The following is a 22,988-nucleotide window of genomic DNA, read 5'->3' as shown; positions in this document are numbered from 1 at the left end:
GCGCCGGGCCCCGCGGGGCGAGGGCGCCGCCCTGGCCACCGTCACCTTGGGGGCGTCCTGCTCAGAGGCCCCTGCTCCCACGCGGGCGCGGCCAGGCTGGTTCCATGAAGGGGACCCTTTCGGTAACTGAGTCCCTCGGGCCGGGCTGCGGGGCCAGCGCAGTGACTGCGTGAGCGTGTTTGGCCGTGGGGGCCGGGGTCACGGGGTCAGCTCCGGTTCGTGGTGCGCGTCCAGGTTGCAGGCTGGCGGGCGCCGCGCCTGCGGTTCGCCTCCCGGCCTGCAGGTGGGGCTGTGCGGCCCGCGCTTCCTCCTGGAAGCCTCACGGGCCTCGGTTGGCCGAGCCGCGGCACCTGCTCCCAGGATGCAGTGTGCACCGGCGGGGCAGTGACGGAGGCCCCGCCTGCCCCTGCAGGTGGTGCTGAGCATGGGCAACCAGGGAGTATCGGCAGTGGAGGCAGGGCCGGGCGGGTGCCGCCTGCGGAGAGCACCGGACGGCCGGGCCCGACAGCAGCGACGTCTTCCGGCCGGGCGGGACAGCAGGGCCTCGGCCGAGGCGGTCGCAGCTCCCGTAAGGGCGACTCCTCGCGCGCATAGACTCGCGGCCTGGACCCCGGCACACGGTGCCGCAAGCCCTGGAGAGTGGTTCCGGGGGCCAGGCCGGACCACCGGGCCTGAGGCTCCGGCGAACGGGGCGTGGGGTCCGCGGGGGCCCTACGGCGCCCGACGGCCGGGCCCCCTACTCCGAGCGGAGCCCAAGCGCTGGCTGAACGGTTGTCCGCACGCCGGGAGCCGCAGCACGATGCGTTCCTTGGGACTCCCTGGCCCCTCCCCAGCCACTGTCCCCTCCATCTGCAAGCCCCCCATCCGCGCTCCTTTCTCTGCCTGACGTTCGGCCTGTGGGTCCCTCCCCCAGGATACCACAGTGGCCTGGTGGTACCTCGGGAGTGGCTGGCTTCAAATCCGTTTACACCGACACCCACTACGTGCCCACCTCCCTGTGGTCAGGGCAAAAGAGAGGCGCTCCCGAGTGTAGAGGCAGACACTGCGCCAAGCCCTGTTGAGGCGTTAGTCTGTCCTCACAGCAAGCCTGTGGGGGTGGGTTCGCCTCCCGGCCTGCAGGCGGGGATGTGCGGCCGCGCTTCCTCCTGGAAGAGATAACTGGTGTTAACCTCTGTCATACAAAAGAAAAACCCAGGGCCTAGAGAAATTAACTTGTCCAGGATTACCTTGGTGGAAAGTGCGAAAAGACGCACAATGACTCTGTGTGTTCAAGGACCAAACAGAGGTACGTGGGCAATAATCGTGTAAAACAGAAAGGGGTGAGTGCTGGCGCCCAGGTGGAAGCTTGTGGTGGGCTCCAGGGGGAGGAGCGTCAGGGGTCCACCTGGTACCACTGTTCTGCGCCTCTGTGATTTGAGCCAGGCTTTTAAGGAAGGCTAGGATTTCAGGCCCAGCTAGACCCGTGGTGCTTTCAGGGAGGGAGGAGTGCCTGGGCAAAGGCACAGAGAGACGGGACGGTGCAGGACGTGTTCAGGAACAGAAAGGAGTCCATGAACCTGGAGAAGATGGTTTTGGTTTGGAGGCAGTGGGAAAGGAGTCTGCAGAGAGAGACTAGGAAGGGGCCTGCATGGCTGGACTTCATCCTGCAGGTGGGCAGTGGGTGAGGGATCCCGCTCCTCTTACCATCAGCTCCTCTCAAGCAGAGTTTCGGCTCCCCTGGCGGGAATCTAAGGACAGCCCTGCATATTCCATCCACCAGACAGTAAGAAGCTGGGCTGGAATGGGCAGCGCACAGTCGCCACCTCCCACCACATAGTGTGAAGGCCTTGCACAGGGCTTCCTGGCCCCATCAGAATTGTAAGAAAACCGTGCACCCTGTTGTCCATATTAAAAGACTAATATTTTATACAGGTAGTACCTTTCATACCAAGACCGTAATAATGCACGTGGAGGGTGGGCAGGATTTTGGTGGATGGGGAGCTGGTGACGAGGTGCAAGGATGCTTCTGGAGTAAACTCTTGGCATCTGGGATCACGTGGCAGGGATTGATCTGAGAAAGGAGAGGTGAGGGAAGGAACAGTGGCCCTAGGTGGAGGGCAGACTCAAGCCCAGACCACCTACTCCTTGAGAGGAAGACTCCCACCCATATTGGGGTTTTCGCCTGGAAACAGTTCACTTTGTCCAGAACCTCCCAGCCTTAAAGACCCCTTAGAGTCCTGCCTTCTTTGGGTCCTGCTTCCCACCAAACAGCCAGACAATCTCTTCAGCACTGTCCTGGACAAGTTTTTTTCTGCCTCTGCTCAAACTCTCCTTTTGTCTCTATTTTTTGAGGTGTCCATCCGCATCCTAGTTCTCAGTGACTTTCTCTAAGTGAATCCACACTGGTTTCTAGTAGTCTCCAACCTTTTGTTCAGGCATTATTTTGCATATTGTTGTAAAGAGGCATTGATCCTTGGGCATAGATACTGGGAGCTCCTCTCTGCCCTGTAGATCCCACTTTCAGATGTGGGTGGCTCAAGCAGTCCAGCTCCCCACCAAGGCAAAATGTGCTCATTCTTATCCCCAGCTGCCAGTCACTGATAGGCCCAATGACAGGGAAGTCCCTCGTCTCTAATTAAATGGTTGCTGCGCATATACAAGTCTAACTTTGTGGCATATGTCTGTTTTCCTGACCAGACTGCAGGGTATGTCACTGCTCCTGGTACAGCTACGGAAATGATCGAGGCCATCATTTTTACCTTGAGCGGGTGGGACTTGGGAAAGAGAAAGAATCTTGTAGGGCTCATGCAGTGTCAAAAAAACTCTGTACTGTTGGAGATTTGATGTCATGGGGATTTTAGCTAGTGTGGAGGGGCAGATGGGAAGAGGACAAAATGAGACTATCCTGGGGGAAGAGGAACTGGCTATTAGATTTTTATGTTTATTTATTTAGTTGTAATTTTTTTTTTTTTTTTTTTTTGAGACAGAGTCTTGCTCTGTTGGCCAGGCTAGTGTGCTGTGCCACGGTCTCGGCTCACTACAACCTTCAGCTCACTGCAACCTCTGCCTCCCAGGTCCAAGCAATTCTCCTGCATCAGCCTCCTGAGTAGCTGGGATTACAGGCATGGGCCACCACGCCCGGCTAATTTTTTGTATTTTTATAGAGACAGGGTTTCACTGTGTTGGCCAGGCTGGTCTCAAACTCCTGACTTCGTGATCAGCCCACCTTGGCCTCCCAAAGTGGTGGGATTACAGGTGTGAGCCACTGTGCCTGGTCGATTTTTATGGTCGATTTTTATGTTTGTTTTTTTTAATGTTTTTATTGTTTTTTATTTTGACAGAGTCTCACCCTGTTGCCCAAGCTGGAGCATAGTGGCATGATCTTGGCTCACTGCAACCTCCGCCTCATGGGATCAAGCAGTTTTCCTGCCCCAGCCTCCCGAGTAGCTGGGATTACAGGCATGTGCCACCACGCCCAGCTAATTTTTTGTATCTTTAGTAGAGATGGGGTTTCACCATGTTGGCCAGGCTGGTCTCAAACTGCTGACCTCATGATCCGCCTGCCTCAGCCCTCCAAAGTGCTGGGATTACAGGCATGAGCCACGGTGCCCAGCCTGATTTTTATGTTCATTAAAAGGGGACATAAGATGCTTTTTGTTTAAAAAAAAAAGAAATTGAGCCATACTCTTGTTTGTGCCATTTCGGTGAACCAGCTTGTTTTTTTGCTGTGTCATCATCTGTAGACAGTTCCTGTGTAATCATGACGGGAGGTCCAGACTGGGCTCTAGCAAATGTGTGGTTTACCATTTCTCCACTAAAATGCCCTAGCAATGATAAGTCACTTTTACATAGCAAGACTGCACCAAGTGCCTGGCATGTGTCAAGGACTGTGGTGTGAAAAGATGCAGTACCATGTTCAGAGAGACCACAGTGTAGGCGTGGGTAGGAAATTGTAGAGTGGGAAGTGCCATGATAAGGGTCTGCACTGTGCTGCAGAGACCTGGAGTAAAGGCATCTACCCAGACATAGACCTAACATACCCAAACAGGTGATTGCCAGCCTGAGGTCTGGCATGTGGTACGGGATAGCCCCACTTGTCCACACATATGGGCTCCCAGCCCAGCTCCCCCGTGCCTAGGGAAAGAGGGGCTCAGTGAAGACAATGGATGGAATGAATGATGCCAGTTTCTCTCTTGTTTTTGAAAGATTTCTCCGTGGACAATGGCAACCAACATGCATGCAATGGAGAGGAAGACTGAATGGCAGGTTGCTCGCCTGCTCTCCCTAGAAGGTCAAACAGGCATGGCCAAGAAGAAGCTGGCGACTGTGAGAAGACAGCCGAGGAGTTCAGGAACCAGCTGGAGGACAAATGGGCCGTGCTGGGGACTCTGCTGCAGGAGTACGGGCTGCTGCAGAGGCATCTGGAGAATGTGGAGAACCTGCTGTGCACCAGGAACTTCCGCATTCTGCGGCTGCCCCCGGTCAGCAAGGGGGAGTCCCCCAAGGTCGCCCTGGGGAGCCCTGGGGTTGGGGAGGCCATGGGGCCGAGACTGTGAGCATGTGGGTGAGCGAGTGTGACACTTGTGGTTTCAGGTGCCCGTGGCCTCTGATGATGTGGCTGTGTAGTTCTCTGAGCAGGAGTGGGGCAAGCTGGAGGACTGGCAGAAGGAGCTCTACAGGCATGTGGTGAGGGGCAGCTGTGAGACGCTGGTCTCCCTGGGTAAGGCCTGACACTCATTATGGGATTTTGGAAGTCCCTGTACTTCTCTCTCCATGTAGTTGTTTTCATGACAGTGATATGTAAATCACCAGAAACGTTGACCTTGAAAGTTGTTGCCTCCTGTGAAAGATGAGCCCTGGGTGATGGAGTTAGAAGCTCCCTTCGCCCTGTGCGCAGGGCCCCAGAATGCCAGGCTGGGAATGGCAGTGACTTCTCTCCTACACAGGCCTGGGATGTGGACCTTTCTATTGGTGCTGACTTGGAGCAGGGAAGACCCCTCCTGCTCTCAGATCCAGTATGTAATCGACTCACATTAGAGAAAGACTCTTTCTTTCAGTCTTCTCCTACAAACATGCGTGGCTCTTATGGCGACGTGCCTCGAGGTCAGTGGAGAACATGGGCAGACGGTGCTGCTTGCAGCAGACATTTTCTTCATGCCTCAGAACCTTGCTTCCCTCAGCCTGTGGGGCTACTGCTGCTCTCCTTATTTGATTCTGCCCAGGAAGGGCCTGCACTCTGTTTCTTCCTGGGCTGATTTCCTCTTCCCAATGGTTTCTGTGTGACCCTGGAGCTGAGGGCAGCGAGGCCTGTTAGAGAGGACAGGAGCAGGTGCAGATGTGAGGTTATGTTTTGTCAGCACAAGTGCACTGCTGTTTAACGTGCGTGCTCTGCAGCAGTTTCTTCACCCTGGCACTGCTGACATTTGGGACCAGGTGATTCTGTGTGTCGGGGGCCATCCTCTGCATCATAGGATGCTCAGCAGCATTTCCTGGCCGCTGCCGTCCAGATGCCAATCACCTTTCCCCCAGCCCTGGGCACGACAACCAGAACTGTCTCCAGACTTTGCCAAATGCCCCTGCGGAGCCAAATTGCCTGTGTTTGAAAGTTCCTGCTCTGTGACAATCAAGAGATTTCATTTCTAAACCATTGTTGGTTTTCCAAGCTGAGTGTCCCCAGCTCTGACTGGAATGTGACAAAAACTAACCTTCTGTCTTTTCTCAGACTACGCCATCTCCAAGCCCGAGGTCCTCTCCCAGACTGAACAAGGGAAGGAGCCCTGCCACTGGCGCCGCCCTGGCTCCAAGATTCCAGATGTTCCTGTGGACCCAAGTCCAGGTAAGGGCTGGGAGAAGGCCAGGGAGGCATCAGGTGATGTACGGGAAACAGAGACGGAAAGGCCAGGAAGGGTGTGATCTTTCCAGAGAGAGCCAAGGAGAAACATGAAGCTTACATGTTTTATGTCTGCGTTTTTTATAGTTGAGTTTTAATCTCTAACTTATTCAGCTAATGCTTCAGAAACGAACACCTCCTATCAGGGAAACAGATGGAAAACCTGATCTTTTAGGAAGAGACAGAGGCAGGGCACAGGATGAGGGGAGGGAGAGGAGGGCACTGAGAGGGAAGGCAGGAGCATAGTGGACCCTTGAACAACGCAGGGCCCAGGGGCGCCAGCCCCCAATCCCAAGCAGTCGAAGATCTACATCTAACTTTACTCTCCAAAAAGTTAACTACTGATAGTCTCCTATTGACTAGAAGCCTTATTGACGATATGAATGGTCAGTAACACATATTTTGTATGCTCTATGTATTATATATTGTATACTTACAATAAGCTAGAGAAAACCTTTTACTAGGAAAATCATGAGGAAAAGAAAATATGTTTATTACTCTTTAAGTGGAAGTGGGTCATCATAAAGGTCATCTTCCTCATTATTCACATTGAGTAGACTGAGGAGGAGGATAAGGGATTGTTCTTGCTCTCTCAAATGGCAGAGGAAAAGGAAATTCACTTATAAGTGGGTCTGCATAGTTCAAACCCATGGTGTTCAAGGGACAGCTGTGTCTTGAAGACAAAGTTAATTCAAAGCTTTGCAAAGAGTCCGCCTTGCCTCTGATAACTAATGTTAATTAGTTAATTAATTTATTTATTTGAGACAGAGTCTCACTCTGTCATCCAGGCTGGAGTGTAGTGACGTGTTATCGGCTCACTGCAACCTTCACCTCCCGAGTTCAAGTTATTCTCCTGCCTCAGCTTCCTCAGTAGCTGGGATTACGGGTACCCGCCATCATGCCCAGCTGAGTTTTGTATTTTTATAGAGATGAGGTTTCACCGTGTTGGCCAGGCTAGATTTCAACTCCTGACCTCAGGCCATCCTCCCGCCTCGGCCACCTGAAGTGCTGGGATTACAGGTGTGAGCCACTGCGGCTGGCCTTAACCTTAATTTAAACCTGTAGCAGTGTGGAACATACACCCCTACTAGAAGCACACATTTATTTAAGGTGAATCTGGTTACCAGATACCAGTGTCTCAGATTTCCCTGGAGCCAGTCAGCACCTTTGAAAGTTAAGGGAAGGCCAGGTGGGCACAGGAGAAAAACCAAATTCCTAGAGTGAAGACCTGCTGGGTCATTTGACCACAGAGACCACATCTTTTACAGGCTCAATACCTGATTCCTCCAGAAGACCCGCCCTTGACCGTCCCACCTGCCTTGGTTTTCCCTTTCTTCTGACACTTAAAAAGGTGGTGTTCTGCAGAGGTCCTCCTGTGCTCCACTTGTGTGAAACTAAATGCATCTCCCATGATCATCATCTCATGTCAGTCAGATTTGCACTTTCCTAAGGGCAGAAGCATGTTCCGAGCTGACCGCTTTCCCAGTCGTCATCAGGACATTGACAGTTTAGTTCCACAGATGCATTTTGAGAATCTTCTAGGTGTCAAAGACAGTGCTGAGCACCAGAGGGCATAAAGATGGCCGAAAACAGATACTTTTGGGCTGCAATAGAAGGTTATAATCCAGGCGCATTCAGCTTCCTAGGCTGGGTGGGAAGTTCTGGGTGACTGGGTTTCATTGTATTTACATTGTGTGTGGAGGCTTCCCTTGCATTCACACCATCGTTAAACGAGAGTAAAGAGGGGTCTGGAAATTTGGTAGTAGACAGTAAGACTCCATAGCACTCTCTGTCTGCATCGTACGATGTTCAGCAGCATCCTTGGCCTCTACCCACCATTAGACAAGATGAGTAGACACAAACTGCACTGTCCACTTTGAGCCTGTTGGCAGGGATCCTGTGTGGCCTTTATCTCTCTCCCCTTTGTCTAAGAAGCCAGGACTCCCAGCTCATCCGTCGCCACATTTGGCCTGGCCTGTCCCTTCGTGAGACCTCACCTCACCTCCTACATATCCCTCCACCGAGCCTTGTGGGACTCAGGGCTCAGCAGACCCGCCAGGTCCTGAGTGTTCCCTGCTCGGACTGAGCTCCAGGGGACTGCAGCCCTCTGAGTGCTTGTCATCCTCTTCCCTGCCTCCCTCTGAGCCCAGGCCCACCCAGGACAGGGTCCTCGCCCCTCATGATTGCGCTTCTGCCAGCCTCACTCCCTCTCTAAAGACCCTGCCTTTGGGTCTCAGGCCTCGTCTTTTTGCTGCTTCTGTAGACTTTCCCTATCTTCTCATCACCCAGGACACTGGACCTGCTTTCCTGCTTTGGGTCTTGCCTGTCAGACAGCATCATGTATATATATGTTTCCTATTTATAGATTCATTGTATGTGAGGTCTTCCCCATGAGAATGTCAGTTTCAAAAGTACAAAAATTTTAAATCTATTTTCTTCATATAATCATTCTAGGCACCTAGAATATTGCCTAGCACAGACTAGGAATTCAATAACTATTTGCTGAATGTATGCCATGCTTGGTAATTTAAAAAATGTGTGTGATGTGTATGTGTGAAATAATGAATTTCTGATACCATTTGAATCTCTTTTTAGGTCTCCCATGCCTCCCTAGAGTAACCACTTGTCCTGAATTGTCTATGGTTATTCTTTCTGTCCACTTTTTTTTTTTTTTTTTTTTTTTTTTTGACATAGAGTCTCCCCCTCTGTCACCCAGGCTGGAGTGCATTGGCGTGATCTCGGCTCAACCTCAACCTCTGCCTCCCGTGTTCAAGCGATCCTCCTGGCTCAGCCTCCTGAGTAGCTGGGACTACAGGCGTGTGCCACCACGACTGGCTAATTTTTGTATTTTTAGTACAGATGGGGTTTCACCGTGTTAGCCAGGATGGTCTCGATCTCCTAACCTCATGATCTGCCTGCATCAGCCTCCCAAAGTGCTGGATTACAGGCATGAGCCACTGCACCCGGCCTCTATCCACATTTTAAAACATCTGCCATGTGCATTCTTAGTTGTAAACAATGTATTATATGGTTTTTTGTGTTTTGAAAAATTAGAGATATTATATTTGTCACTCATTGTTGTGTATTTCAGACTTATCCATGCATGTAGATCAAGTTCATTCTTTTTAACAGATGCTTAATATTCCAGAAGCAACTATATTGTAACTTATTTTCCATTCCTCCACTGATTGGCACTTAAGCTTTTTCTGATTTTTCATGCTCACAAGCGATACTGTAGTGAGCGTTCTTGGGCCTGCCTCTTTATGCCCCTGTGGGGATGCTACTCCAGGAAACAGACCCAGCAGTGGCCTCACCACATCATAGGCTTTCTTGATTTCGTTTCTGCTGTTGCCATATTGCTGTCCCCAGGTGTACCCCAGGGCCACTGGGTGCTCCCAGCAGCAGCTGTGAAGAGCCTGTTTCCTTACATCTTTGCCCAGTTTCTATAATTACATTTCTGCCAACCTGATGGGGGAGAGATCCTGGTCCGAATTCAGGATACTGGAGGCCTGAGCTTCAGGGCTCAAATAGATTTCGTGCCTGGTCCTGGCTCTGCTAGTTGTGCTGAGCTAATGGTTTGGGGCCAACATGGACTGGGTCCCCTCTGCTAAGGTGTCTCCCTTTTAGAGGCAAGGACTAATAAGTGAGGAGAGGGACGAAGAGAAGACAGTTGAAAAAATGTAGGACAAGGCCCAAAGTAACCCCACTGTGCAGAGGGTGAAAGTGGAGTGGAGAGAGTTTGGGAAGTAGGTTAGAGAAGATAAAACTGAAGTAGGAGAGAAGGAGAGAGGAAGCTTCCAGCTCTAAACAGCAATTCTCCAAATTGTTGCCCCACACAGAGACTGAGGAGGAGGCTGCAGGATTCTAGGCAGGAAAGATTTCTAGAAGTCCTCTGATAGGTCCATGGGGAAGGACAGGGTAAGTTCAAAGCCAGATAGAGGTCTGTCTGAATGAGGTCATTGTCAGTGGTTCACTGAAAATGATGAGAAATTACAGTGTATATTAGATCCTTGGGCCTGGGAACATAGGTGAAACAGTGTCAGTCAGGAAGGTCTAAACAGAAGTGGGCACGTTTGGGGGCAGAGCATCTGGCTGCGTGTCAAGTGGTCCCTGGTTCAAGATGGTGTCACTTGTTGGCCCTTCCTCTCACTCTGCCCACACGTTTTCAATCCCTCCATCCCGTGTCACTTCCCAGTGACCACAGATTGCTCTGATTCTCCACTTCAGCACTTTTCCAGGGATTGGATCCTGTCTTCTGGTTACTAACTTTTATCTGACACATCGTGGGATTCAGCGAATGGAGGATAAGAGGAAAGAAGAGGAAAGGAAAAGGCAGTTCAACTCCTGCCTCAGAGTGTTGAGTGCAAAGAGGCCCTTTATCATGAACGTGGATTCTTGTCATGACTTGGTCATTAATCAGGTATGTTTTGTTTGGGCATGATTTTAAATACTGTCATTTTTCTAGATCTGTACCATGTAAGGGAGCACATTAAACCAGTAGCTCCAAACCATGAGTCAGAATGCTGCAGGGAGTTGGTTAGAAGCATACATTGTCCCTAGGTCCTTTCCCAGAGAGTCTGGCTTAGGAGTCCTCAAGTGAAGCTCAAGAACTTTGGCTTTTACCCAGCTCTGCCCAGCCCAGCGTCACCTTTAAAGGGTCTGTTGAGCAACCAGTTCTTTGAGTCCTGCCCTTCTCAGCAAGTTTGAAGGATGTCCTGGCTGCAAACCTCAGTGATTTTAATGTCCCTGCCTTCAGTCAGACACTGGAGGAGGAAGGATGCTGGTTGTTAAGTAGAGCTGGCAAGCAGGTGTGGAGTAGGAAGGGGGTGTATCGTGACAAAGGAAGTACACATCTCATGATGGTGACAGTCAGGGTGTGGCCATACAGGTTTATAGTTCTTATTGGAGACAGGCAATTAACTGGGGGTATAGCTCAGGGGTAGAGCATTTGACTGCAGATCAAGAGGTCCCTGGTTCAAATCCAGGTGCCCCCTCCCTATTTTCTTTTGGGGTGATCAGACCCAGCACCAGGTCGTGGGGGCGGCAAAGTCCGGCGGAGTCAAAGGAATGAGAAAAAGACAGTTTGAGAGAGAAAGTGGGACTCTGGGGGCCATCGCTAGTGTGGAGGTTGGGAAAGCCCAGAGCTCTGGGAGCCCACAGTATTTATTGGTGCTCAAACAAACAGGTGGTGAGGATGTGGGGGTGGAAACAGTGTATCAAGTGAAGAGAAACAGGATAATGGAGTGCTAGAAGCAAGGAGCCAGCAAGTCTAGCCAGACATGCAAGCCCTGCCTCAGCTTCTCTCCTAACACTCAGCTTGTCTCCCAATATCTTTTCACTTGCTGATCACAATAGGATGTTCTACTCTTAGCTTTTCTTCAGCACATGGATTCATTCTGCAAAGCAGGAGAGATAGGAAGCAGGTCAGGTCTTCACTAGAAAGCCTCCCCTGACCCCAGAAGCTCTAGAGAAACCCAATTTCTTGAAGGCTAAGTCATTGCCAGGTCTGGAGAGAACTCTTTTTTTTTTTGCACATCCCAAGCCTCTTCATTTGGGGAATTCACAATTGTGTAAGTCTTGGTGGAAGACAGGATCCTGTCTCTGGTTAAGGAAAAAACAAGGTCAGATAATGTCCTCTCCCTGAATGTTGGTTTTGTAAATGAGGGTTCCTCAGAGAAAACAGAACCAACAGGGGCTGTGTGTGTGTGTGTGTGTGTGTGTGTGTGTGTGTCAGAGATTTTAAGGAATTGGATCATGCCATTGTGGGGGCTGGCAAGTGTCATGTCTTCAGGGCATGGCAGCAATCTGGAGAAACAGGGAAGAGTTGAGGTTGCAGCTCCAGCCTGAAGACAGCATGGAGGCAAAATTCCTTCCTAGGGGGACAGCAGACCTTTCCTCATAAGGTTTTCATCTGATCGGATGAGGCCCACCCACATTTTGGAGGGTAATCTGCTTTACTCGAAGTCTGTAGACTGAATGTTAATCACATCTAAAACATACTTCCACAGCAGCATCCAGATTGCTGTGGACAAACATCTGGCCACCATGGCCTAGCCAAGTTGACACATTTAAGGAAAAAAAAAAAATATTTTTTTGAGACAGACAGGGTCTCCCTCTGTCACCCAAGCTAGAGTGCAGTGCTCTCCACTCACTGCAGTCTCCATCTCCTGGGTTCACAGCCTCCCGAGTAGTTGGGGCCACACGTGTGCACCACCACGCCCAGCTAATTTTTGTATTTTTTGTAGAGATGGGGTTTCACCATGTTGTCCAGGCTGGTCTCAGACTTCTGAGCTCAAGTGATCCACATGCCTGAGCCTACCAAACTGCTGGAATTACAGGCCTGAGCCACTGTGCCCTGCTGACACATAAAACTAACCAGCACACTTGGGAATGGCTTCAGTTTGGCCAACTATATTCCCCTAAACAAGACTATGAATGTTGAATAAATCCTACATAGAGGCAGGGTGAATTTGGAATTCATTGTGGAGATGGCAGAGCTCTGGCAATGGCAGTAGGGCCAGAGGCTGCAGCCAGTGTCTGTTGTGGTGGCAGTGACGGCTTCCAGGCCAGGGTGGGCTGAGGTCCTGCCTGGTTTGTTTTTGTTTGTTTGTTTTGAGACAGAGTCTCTCTCTCTTGCCCAGGATGCAGTACAGTGGCACGACCTTGGCTCACTGCAACCTCCGCTTCTGGGGTTCAAGTGATGCTTGTGCCTCAGCCTCCCAAGTAGTTGTGACTACAGACACCCACCACCACACCCAGCTAAGTTTTGTATTTTTAGTAGAGATGGGGTTACGCCATCTTGGCCAGGCTGGTCTCAAACACCTGACCTCGTGATCCACCCTCATCAGCCTCTCAAAGTGCTGGGATTACAGGCGTGAGCCACTGTGCCCGGCCGGTCCTGTGTGTTTGATAAGCCTGGCTCTGCAGGCTTCTCTGAGGTACATGAGCTTCTTGCCATCCTATGAGCGATTGCCCCCTGTGTCTACAGTAACCTTAGATGACGTCTTTAATTAAGTACCCTTACCGGTACTAGGGATGTGTAACAAGTGATTACAGAAACGTGAAGGGAATGTGGATTGGGAATTCTGGCACCATTAAACTTGAAGGTAATGACGATCTAAGTGGTTTGGGGTGATAGAAATCCAGAAGCTCACGTCAGACTGTAGAAAAGTTGAAAAAAGAAAAGTTGAGTAACTTTTGCCTGCAGTTCCATCAGGACCCATTTGTAGTTCCCAGATTATAAATGGCCTCTGTGCAGGATGGCTGGTCCTACCAGTTTAAAGAAAGCAAATAGCTCACGTGTTACCCTATATGATCTGTCCTACGTGGGTTGAAACTCAGGTCTTAGGCCGGGCGTGGTGGCTCAAGCCTGTAATCCCAGCACTTTGGGAGGCCGAGACGGGCGGATCACGAGGTCAGGAGATCGAGACCATCCTGGCTAACACGGTGAAACCCCGTCTCTACTAAAAAATACAAAAAACTAGCCGGGTGAGGTGGTGGGCGCCTGTAGTCCTAGCTACTCGGGAGGCTGAGGCAGGAGAATGGGGTAAACCCGGGAGGCGGAGCTTGCAGTGAGCTGAGATCCGGCCACTGCACTCCAGCCTGGGCGACAGAGCGAGACTCCGTCTCAAAAAAAAAAAAAAAAAAAAGAAACTCAGGTCTTTTTCTGACTGTATAACAAAACTCTCTGATCTCCTGCCACCAAATAACTGAACTAGCTGAAAATGAGAGCCAGGGCTGATCCCTGTGGCTTGCCAACTTTGATGTCCATGGAATCTGCAGCTTCCCCCAGTCTCCCAGCTGAAAATAGGTCAGCGATTAAGAGGGTGGAACTTCAGGAATTCTAAGATGGATTTATGGGAGCATTTGGAAAACTTGATTTATCCCAAATCACCAACTCTACCTAATCTCCAAGCCTGCCCCTTCTTCCTGCCTGAAAGCCGACCAGCCCAGACGGAAGGGTTTTCACTGCAAGAGATTGGTTTCCCCACTGCCCATTGTCCCTTGACCTACAGTGAGAGTAAGGTCTTAGTTGAGCCTGGGCACCAGTTGCTGGGAGGTGAAGACTCGGATACCAAAATCATTTCCAACTGGTTAATGTATGTCAGCAAAACTTCAAGACCATGGGTGGATACAGATTACTGGAGTATTTCATAAAGTAGAAAGACTAATTTTAAATGAGTCTGAATTTTTTATTAAGAGTATACCCAATTAAAATTCTATTTAAGATACCATAGCTGGAGCAGCTGGGAAAAAACTGTTTGCTCCGTTGGTGGACCTAAGCCTGGATTCACAGAAAGCCAATTCTAAATGCATTTGAGATACTAGGGATTTCTTGCTATAATGCAGAAAGAATCCATAGGCTTCAGGTGGTAGGTAAGTTAGAGGGGATTTATCACATGCAACTTACCCTGGCTTGGAAAATACATAGATGTGTGGAGCTTCTACATTCGTAAAAAGAATTCTGGTAGCTGTTCTCTGTGGACAGAGATGCTGGTGGGAGGGATGATAGCGGAAAGGGAGCTCCTGATTTCAGTGGGGCTAGGAGGATCCTGGGGTGTCAGAGTCCAAGCAGTGTGATACTTTAGCCCGAAGTGAAGTTTGGGTGTTATTCTGTGGTCTGTGCCATACAGGTCTTGGCTGTGACTCATCAGTGGTGAGGATTTTAGGCCTGAGAATGGGGAGCCCATCGTGGTCCCCTGGACGTGTAGATCTGAGCTACCACCATAGCCGGCACAATGGAGGTTCCTTATCTCTGACCCATTCCCCAGGTCTGAATCTGCTCAAAGAACCTGCCTCCCTTGATGGGGAAGCCAAGCTTGAGAAAAGGACTCTGCCAAAATACCCAGTCATGGACAGTGAATCCTTCTGCCCGATTTCCCATATTAGGCCTTTCAGCCATTTGCCTGGAAACTACATGGGGAAGTGGGAAATATCCACCTAATTTTGGATTATTGGTGGCTCTGCTGCATCTGTGAAGCTTCTGGAGATCCAGTAATTTGGGTAACATCAGAATATCCCAGAAAAGACCACATCCTGCATCTTGCTTTATTTAGCTACCACCATCAGAGGTGGCTCGAGAGACCACAGTTACTACCTATGGTGTGCTGCTCCCATGCAAAAGACTACAGACTGCAAGGTTTTCATCACATAATAATGAGATGAGCCTTAGAGGACAGACCAAAAGTTTCCAAACAGTTTACCCTTTTTACCTATTCTTATTTTTATTTGCTGATTTTGGAATCTGACTCCAGCTTCCTTTCCCTTGCTAGAGCCCATGATCTGTATCTGTCTGCAAGGAGGAGAGAGAAGAGGCTGATGGGATCAGGTCAGTCCTCTGGGAAGTCCCAGCTGACTTCCTCCATCATCTCGCTCCCTGCCCGTAGTCTCACAGAGCCTCCCAGAATCTTGCTTTTCCTCAATCCATGGTCTGGGTAGGCCAGGGTGTGAGTCTGCAGCAGCCCCAGATGGGAAATCCCGAACCTGAGGACACAGAGCTGAAGTCCAGGGTGCGGCACTCTAAGCTCAAAAATCTAAGCCCATTAGATTTCTCATGCCCATTGAAGGCGGGCATGAGACTGTGGCTGGTTCAGGTACTCCTGTGCCACAGTAGAAGCTGGGTTCTGTGGAGAATACAGCAGGACTTAGGGACATGGCCAGCTTTCTCTTGGGGATCACATGGATGTGCCTGGGGAGATTCTGGAGAACTCTGCAAAAGTGCTGGAGTGGTACCCAGAGGGCTGGAGGAGGCAGGGGTCTGTGCCTTACAAACTGTAAAGTCTGTAAAATCATTTGAGGACTGTTGAGTCTGCACTTCAGAGATGCTATGGGTCAGGGATTAGATAGGCTGTGTCATTTTTCCCCCAAGTGGGTGGATTGGGTGGAGCTTATGACCCAGGATCAACTTTGGTGATTAAAAGTAAAACAGGGTAGGGGGCACCTGGATTTGAACCAGGAACCTCTTGATCTATAGTCAGATGCTCTACCCCTGAGCCATACCTCCGGTCATAGGAGGGTAGTGTAATTAACACCATTTTCATGTGTTGACACACCAAGAGCAAGGCCAAGCTCTGCCAGTTCGGATGTCCAGGCCAGTTCTGTTTCTTTGAACTCCGGCGCCCTCCTGTCACTAATACTTGTTTCTCCATCATCACTTCTGTGTGCACCTGGCTGAGGACACCCTGGTGTCCTCATTGACCTTTATAAATGGAGAGACCCTTCAAGTCATCCAGAGAATTCTCTTAGTAGCAATTGTTGAGCATCATGTGAGGTGTGCTAGGCTGGGGACAGAACTGTAACTAGGTGACACCACCTTTCCCTGCCCTGAAAGGAGACCCAGTGGCTGTGTCTGGAGACTTGTATTTGACATAGAATACTGTTCGTGTTAATTTGTTAAGTGAAAAGCAAATTTAAAAATAAAAAAAAAAAGATACTCAAAAAATAAGTCTTTTAAAAATGTGGCACATATCCACCATGGAATACTATGCAGCCATAATAAAGAATGATATCATGTCCTTTGGAGCAACATGGATGGAGCTGCAGGGCATTATCCTTTGCAAACTAACACAAGAACAGAAAACCAAATACTGCATGTTCTCACAAGTGGAAGCTAAATGATGAGAACACATGGACACAGAAGGGGACACTACACACTTGCACTTACTTGAGGGTGAAAGGAGAAAAGATCAGAAAAAATACATATGCATAGTACATGGCTGACGAAATAATCTGTACATCAAACCTCCGTGACATGAGTTTACCTATGCGACAAACCTGCACATGCACCCCGAACCTAAAATAAAGTTAGGAAAAAAATGTCTACAGTGTACCATTTGTAGGAATTTATCCTTCAAAAATATTCCTATAATTGCATGAAGACACATATATGTGGAGATTCATGGACAGCGGTTTTTAAATTCCTCACAGCAAGCACTGGAGACCATCGAAATATCCATTGGCAGGGAACTGGATAAAACCAGGCTTTGTCTTCTACCCTGGAGGGGATGAGGAGAAGGTGGAGATGCAGAGAAGCAGAGGATGCTGAGGGGACTCGATACCTTGGTCTTCTCAGTCAGGTAGAAAACAAGTCATCCAAAGAGAATCAAGGAGGTAAGGTGGGAATCATTACTTGGGAAGAAGGGCAAAGTGTGAACCAGGCATGGTGGGAAATGGAGAAGAGGTGAATTAGAAAGGAATGGAATCATTGCTCATTAGGAGAGAGGCACTGGTTGAGGTCAGACTGGCATAGATTTGCAGTGGGACCATTTGTCTGGCTGTACAATTTACTCCAGCAAAGACTGGCTCCCCCAGAGCAAAGATGGGAAAGGCCAATGGCGAGTGTATCCGCGGAAGCAGAAGGGCTCATGAAGGAGGTAGACAGACCACAGGCCAAGCCCTCAGAGGAGCCGGAATCATGACTGAGAGGCCAAACATGGGGTTCATAATAGGCAGGCAGATAGCTGAACCCCAAGGTGTCTCTGGGGTCACGGGAACAGAGAGAGGTAGACAAGATTAAGGTCAAAATGAGGATAATGAACCATTTTTTGTAACAGTAAGGACATGTAAACATCAGAAGAGGTGTCATTGAAGGAGTTTTCTGATTCTAAGATCCCGAAAGAGAATAAGTGATGATCAAGTTTGGCTATGAGCGCTGAACAACCAAAATAACAAAGGATTAAAGCAAAATGGAAAGAAGCAAACAAACCAGAAGCTTAAAAGCTACCACGTGAAAGTCCACAGCTAGGTGGTCCGGGCATGACTTTTCATAGGGTCAAGAACCCGAGTTCTCCTTTCTGACTGTCTGTCTGGCTTGGCTTTCATCCCAGCATGCCATCAGCCACATTAGCATCTCATCGACCTCCCAGGCAGCAGGAGATGGAAAAGACAAGTCTTTGCTGTAGGGACACCCATCACTTTCACCTGCATCTCACTCACCAGCCTTATGCCTGTGGCCTTACAGCTCCAAGAGGGTCTGGGAAATGCAGATTTCCTTCTGGGAAGCCATGTGCCCAGCTGATAACCAAGAAGCAGAGTAGAAGATACTACTGGAAAATGCTGAATCTATGCCTCACCACACCCGTTGAGAGCAGCAGTGAGTGGAGTTTGTGAACGTTCGTAGAGGCAGTAGGATGGAAATCTCGCGAGGCCTTAGCATTGGAAGCACATTGCCATAGTGTTTGACATTCCTGAGGACAGAAGGAGAGGCAGGTGAGGAAAATAAGATTATTAGCCTGGTTCTAAAAGTATCCCGTTTGTGGAGTCCCGTATATCAGAGAAGACATGAATGGTGAGAGGAGAGAGTGGTGGAAGGAGATAGCTTTGAGAGAGGAGAAGCAGGGAGGGATGGTGGAGGAGCTGGGGTTTGGGGGGCAATGTGGAGAATGAGACTGAGAAGGTGACCCCACCCTGTCCATTCCAGAGGATGAAGGGGAGGGATGGCTTCAGGGGAAAGCTGGCCTTCAGGTGTACAAGGATGGATAAAAAGGCAGACTTGCAGGGAAAGGCTAAGGAGGAAGGAGACTGTTTACAGAGTAACTGGAGGGCTGGCGGGCTTGGGTGGAGGAGCTGAAACAGTAGTGGGGATACAGGAAGGAGACTACCCCGAGAGACCATTTCCACTAACAGAAGGCATTGGACGGCAGGGACGCGAAAGGGGCAAGTACCCAAGTTCTAGGCCAAAGCTCTAAGTGTTTGTAAAACTGGAACAGCAAAAGCTGCTTCTTAAAATCCTTAAGATTTTGTGGGTATCTAGTGGGCATATGTATTTACGGGGTGTATGAACTGTTGTGAAACAGACATGCAATGTGAAATAAGCTCACCATGGGGAATGGGGTATCCATCCCCTCTAGCATTTATCCTCTGAGTTACCAATGCCACTTTTTAGGGGGACGGAAAAAGTACTAAATAAAAAGTTCACATATCTTGTTAACAAAAGGAATCTACTTTAATGAATAGGAAATTATGAAGCACATCATTGAAAATAAAAGAAGCTCTGTTTTTCAGGCCACTACATCTTACATTAATAAGGAGAGTCACAGGATACAGAATATTTTCAACTCAGGGGAGTACAGCAAAGCACCATTTGCTAAATGATCAAATTAGAGCCTCAAGTGACACTACACTTGGCCAGGCTCTCTCTTCAGTGCCTGCTTCTCTGTTGTGTTTTCCAGCCATTCAGTGTAAAGATAGTAAGACTTTCTTGCTTTCAGATAGTTCTATTACAGGAACATGTTTTTAATCTATCTAAGATATAAACTACTGTTGTGTACAGAAATCTGAAGAATTATTAAATGTATTTTAGGTACTTTTTGAAAAGGTTCATAAAACATGATTAGTATAAGGGATACTAAAAATCATGAATTGGTGCTTCTGAATTCTATGCTGTATAGCTGAACCTGCATGAATGTTGAGATTTGTGTCAAAAAAGCTGTTTGTTGTCTAAAGCATAGGATGCCATGACATCCTCTAGTTTTTGAGATGGTTGATATAATTCAGTGATCCCTTCTGCAGAAGTTTGCTTTTAAAGCTTAACTATGACATAACATTGCCTCTGATAGTTGGAACATCTGAACACAATGTAGCACTTTCCTTATACTTCAACATGTTGACATTTAATCCTCTGCTAACAGTCTTGGCCTTCTAAGGGCTTACTCATTGAGTGACAGATCTTGGTGGTTTGTTTTGTAAATAGAAGACCAATACCACCCCATCCCAGGCAGAATGACTGCATCCAGAAGGGGTAAAATTAAGACAACTAGGAAATGCTGAAAGAGCCTTTGTTCCTGAGAGATGCTGTTCTGGTCCAGTTTTAAGTGCTGTCCACATAAGTGTGACATGAAAATCAATCTTGGGTCCCCCAAATCACCCAGCTGAAGGGAAAAGTCCAGCTGGGAACTGCTTAGGGTCAACCTGCCTCCCATTTTATTCAAAGTCACCTCTCTGCTTATGAGATAAATCTGTATCAGATTGCCTCTTTTAGAGAGGCTTATCAGAAATGCAAAAGAATACAACCTTTTGTCTCTTCTCTACCTGTGACCTGGAAGCCCCCTCCCAGCTTCCAGTTGTTCCACCTTCGCCTGGCATTGTCCCACCTTTCCGTACAGAACGAGTGTACATCTTACACATATTGATTGATAGCTCATGTGTCCCTAAAATGTATAAAACCAAGCTGTGCCCCAACCACCTTGGGCACAGGTTGTCAGGACTCGCCTGAGGCGGTGTCACAGACGTGCACCCGCAGCCTTGGAAAAATTGACTGATTAATCCTAATTAACTGAGACCCTTCTCTAGATATTTGGGGTTCACCTAAGGATGAATAAGAAGAGGCAGAGTGGGAACAATGCAGTCTTGGGCTAAGGAGACTTCTTGGAAGCTCTGCTAAAGTGGGGTCTTGCCCTTCGCTACAGTCTAGAGCCCCCTGAGAAGCTTTCACCGTGTCTGGGCCCCACTCTAGATGTTCTGATTTAATTGGTCTGGGGTGGGGCACGGGAAATGGCACTTTTACGGACTCTTCAAGTGATTCTAGTTTATACCTGGGGTAAGAACCACCACATTCTAGCCTCACCAGTTTGCTGGTTTCAGGGAAAAAAAAAAGAAAGAAAGAAAGAAAGACAGACAGAAAGAAAGAAAAGAAAAGAAAAGAAAGCAAAGAAATGTTTATTCTAGTGTCTAATAAGGGAGAAGTTAAAATGTGGGCACCTATGTAAAAATGTCAAAATTAAAAATGCGGAGGGGGTGTCTGGAATCGAACTGATGGCCTCTTGGTCTGCAGTCCAATGCTCTAACCCTGAGCTATACCCCCTCCTGCTGTTGTGGGGGTCAGTTAATGTCTTTGACTTGTGCAGTCACACCCAGATGACCCGTTACCTATGCGTTGCTACTTCATAATGAAAGCTCCTAGGAGCTGTCAGGCCTACCTCAGTGAAAGCTCATTGACCTTGTGCATAACAAGAGGCAGTTCCCCCTCCTCAAATACCCCCATGCCTGTGTCTTCCCTGCCTTGGGTCCTTGGTTGCGGGCCATACCCTGGAAAAGCACTGCCAGTGGCTGCTAGAATGGCCTTGAGAGTCAACCTCCATTACCTCTTATGGTGGGCACGTACAAGAGAAACTGTGTGTGACAGAGGTGTGTGTTCTAACACACTTAATGACAGAGTTGGGCCTGGCTCTCCTGGTCCAATATTCCAACACAACTACAATCTAGGACAGAAGGTGATTCTTCCAACTTTCACTTCATCAATTAATTTAATGGAGAATGATAGAGAAGGAGCGACTCCAAGAAATAGTGAGAAGTCGGTAGCAGAGTAGATTTCGGAATCCCCAAAAGCGTTAAGAGGGCCAACATTAACATAGTTTCAAGGACTAAAATATGTTGCTAGAGAACAGCCCCACTTGACTCATTTTTGTCTTTAAGTGACAGGGTATTTTCCTGTCATCCAGGCTGGAGTGCGGTGAAGCAATTATAGCTCACTTCAGCCTCCCAAGTAGGTGGGACCACAGGTGTGTACCATCATACCCAGCTAATATTTTTTATTTTTTTGTGGAGGTGAAGTCTCACTCTTTTGCCCAGGCTGGTCTAAAACTCCTGGCCTCAAGCGATCCTCCTGCCTTGGCCTCCCAAAGTGCTGGGATGAGAGACATGAGCCAGTGTGTCCAGCCTCCCACGTGACCTTTCTGATGGCAGGCAGAGCCCTGTCCCTTCTAGAAGGAACACTTGGAGTAATACTTGGGTTAGCTCCTTTTCACCTCCTCAGCTGTGCTAAGGCCCTGCTAAGGCTCTTGTCACAGGAGCTGATAAACTGTCTCTTCTTCAAACTGCCTTTCTTTCCTACTGGAATTTTCTCTTTTACCCACAGGCCTTTGCCTTGTAGCCCTGGGCACCTTCTCAGAAGGCAGCCAGGCAGCCAGCCACTCCTCTCCGCTCCTGGCCCGACAACCTCAGGAAACACACTTCCGCAGTGATTTCTATGATAATGTTAAAATCCTCTGGCTTTCCCTTTTCTGCAGTAGGGTGGACTGCCAAGGAAGATGAGGAGGATTGATGAGCCTGCAAGAGCACAGAACTCCCCACTGGCAGGGCCTGGGCAGCAGCCTGGTGGGCGAATCACCTGAGGTTGGGAGTTTGAGACCGGCCTGGCCAACATGGAGAAACCCCATCTCTACTAAAAATACAAAATTAGCCGGGCGTGGTGACTCTCGCCTGTGATCCCAGCTACTCGGGAGGCTGAGGCAGGAGAATTGCTTGAACCTGCGAGGCGGATGTTGCGGTGAGCCAAGATCATGCCATTGCACTCCAGCCTGGGCAACAAGAACAAAGTCCAGAAAGTTGCAGAAGACCCTGGATATCGCTGGATGCTGGAGGCCCAGATGTCAGTAGTACAATGATGAGTGGGCATTTCCAGGAGGAAGTCTTACGCCCCACCCGTGATGAGGAATCAGGAAGGAGACAGCCTTGCACAAAGGCAGATACAAGAAGGGCTAAGCAATGGCCGGGCGCGGTGGTTCACGCCTGTAATCCCAGCACTTTGGGTGGCTGAGGTGGGCGGATCACCAGGTCAGGAGTTGGAGACCAGCCTGGCCAATGTGGTGAAGCCCCATCTCTACTAAAAATACAAAAATTAGCTGGGCGTGGTGGCTGGCATCTGTAATCTCAGCTACTCAGGAGGCTGAGGCAGGAGAATCTCTTGAAACGGGAAGGCGGAGGTTGCAGTGAGTTCAGATCACACTGCTGCACTCCAGCCTGGGCGACAGATAGATTCTGTCTCAAAAAAAAAAAAAAAAAAGAAAAGTGTATATTTCATGGATTGTTGTGTAGATTGAATGAGTTAAGCTGGGTAAAGCACATAAAACAGTACTGGCACGTAGTAAATTCTGTATACCGTTTTGCTGAACAGATAAAAAGCTCGGAGGGAAATCAGCTAACATTCATGAGAGCCAATAAACACAAGAGAATAAAAACCCACATGGCAGGAGAAGGTATCTATTGCACATAACTGATGAAGGGTTTATTCCCAAAATACATAAAGTATTGCACAAGACAGTTAAAAAATAGATAAGTTATCTTAATGAAGATAAAAAATGAAGAAGAGACTTGAGCAGTCACTTCACAGAAGAGGACATCC

General features: G+C 48.9%; 1 protein-coding gene and 2 non-coding genes across 3 annotated transcripts; 2 read left to right on the top strand and 1 right to left on the bottom strand.

Annotated features, from left to right (window-relative positions):
• Nucleotides 1–399: 399 nt before the first annotated feature.
• Nucleotides 400–21,760, top strand: LOC104653782 (zinc finger protein 746-like). Its single transcript, XM_030932081.1, is given in 7 exon segments — nt 400–568; nt 4,186–4,297; nt 4,300–4,484; nt 4,573–4,699; nt 5,702–5,815; nt 10,108–10,289; nt 21,723–21,760. Coding segments are annotated over 7 exon segments (879 nt in total). The 5' UTR covers nt 400–424; the 3' UTR covers nt 21,738–21,760.
• Nucleotides 10,792–10,863, top strand: TRNAC-GCA. The gene has a single exon. It is a non-coding gene; the product is annotated as a tRNA-Cys (tRNA).
• TRNAY-AUA lies at nt 15,801–15,872 on the bottom strand. The gene has a single exon. It is a non-coding gene; the product is annotated as a tRNA-Tyr (tRNA).
• Nucleotides 21,761–22,988: the final 1,228 nt, after the last annotated feature.

Source organism: Rhinopithecus roxellana, chromosome 6 (genome assembly GCF_007565055.1).
Source record: "Rhinopithecus roxellana isolate Shanxi Qingling chromosome 6, ASM756505v1, whole genome shotgun sequence".
In the NCBI taxonomy this organism is placed as follows: Eukaryota; Metazoa; Chordata; class Mammalia; order Primates; family Cercopithecidae; genus Rhinopithecus; species Rhinopithecus roxellana.
The sequence above is the reverse complement of the archived record's forward strand: the minus strand, read 5'-3'. Positions and strand labels throughout refer to the sequence as shown.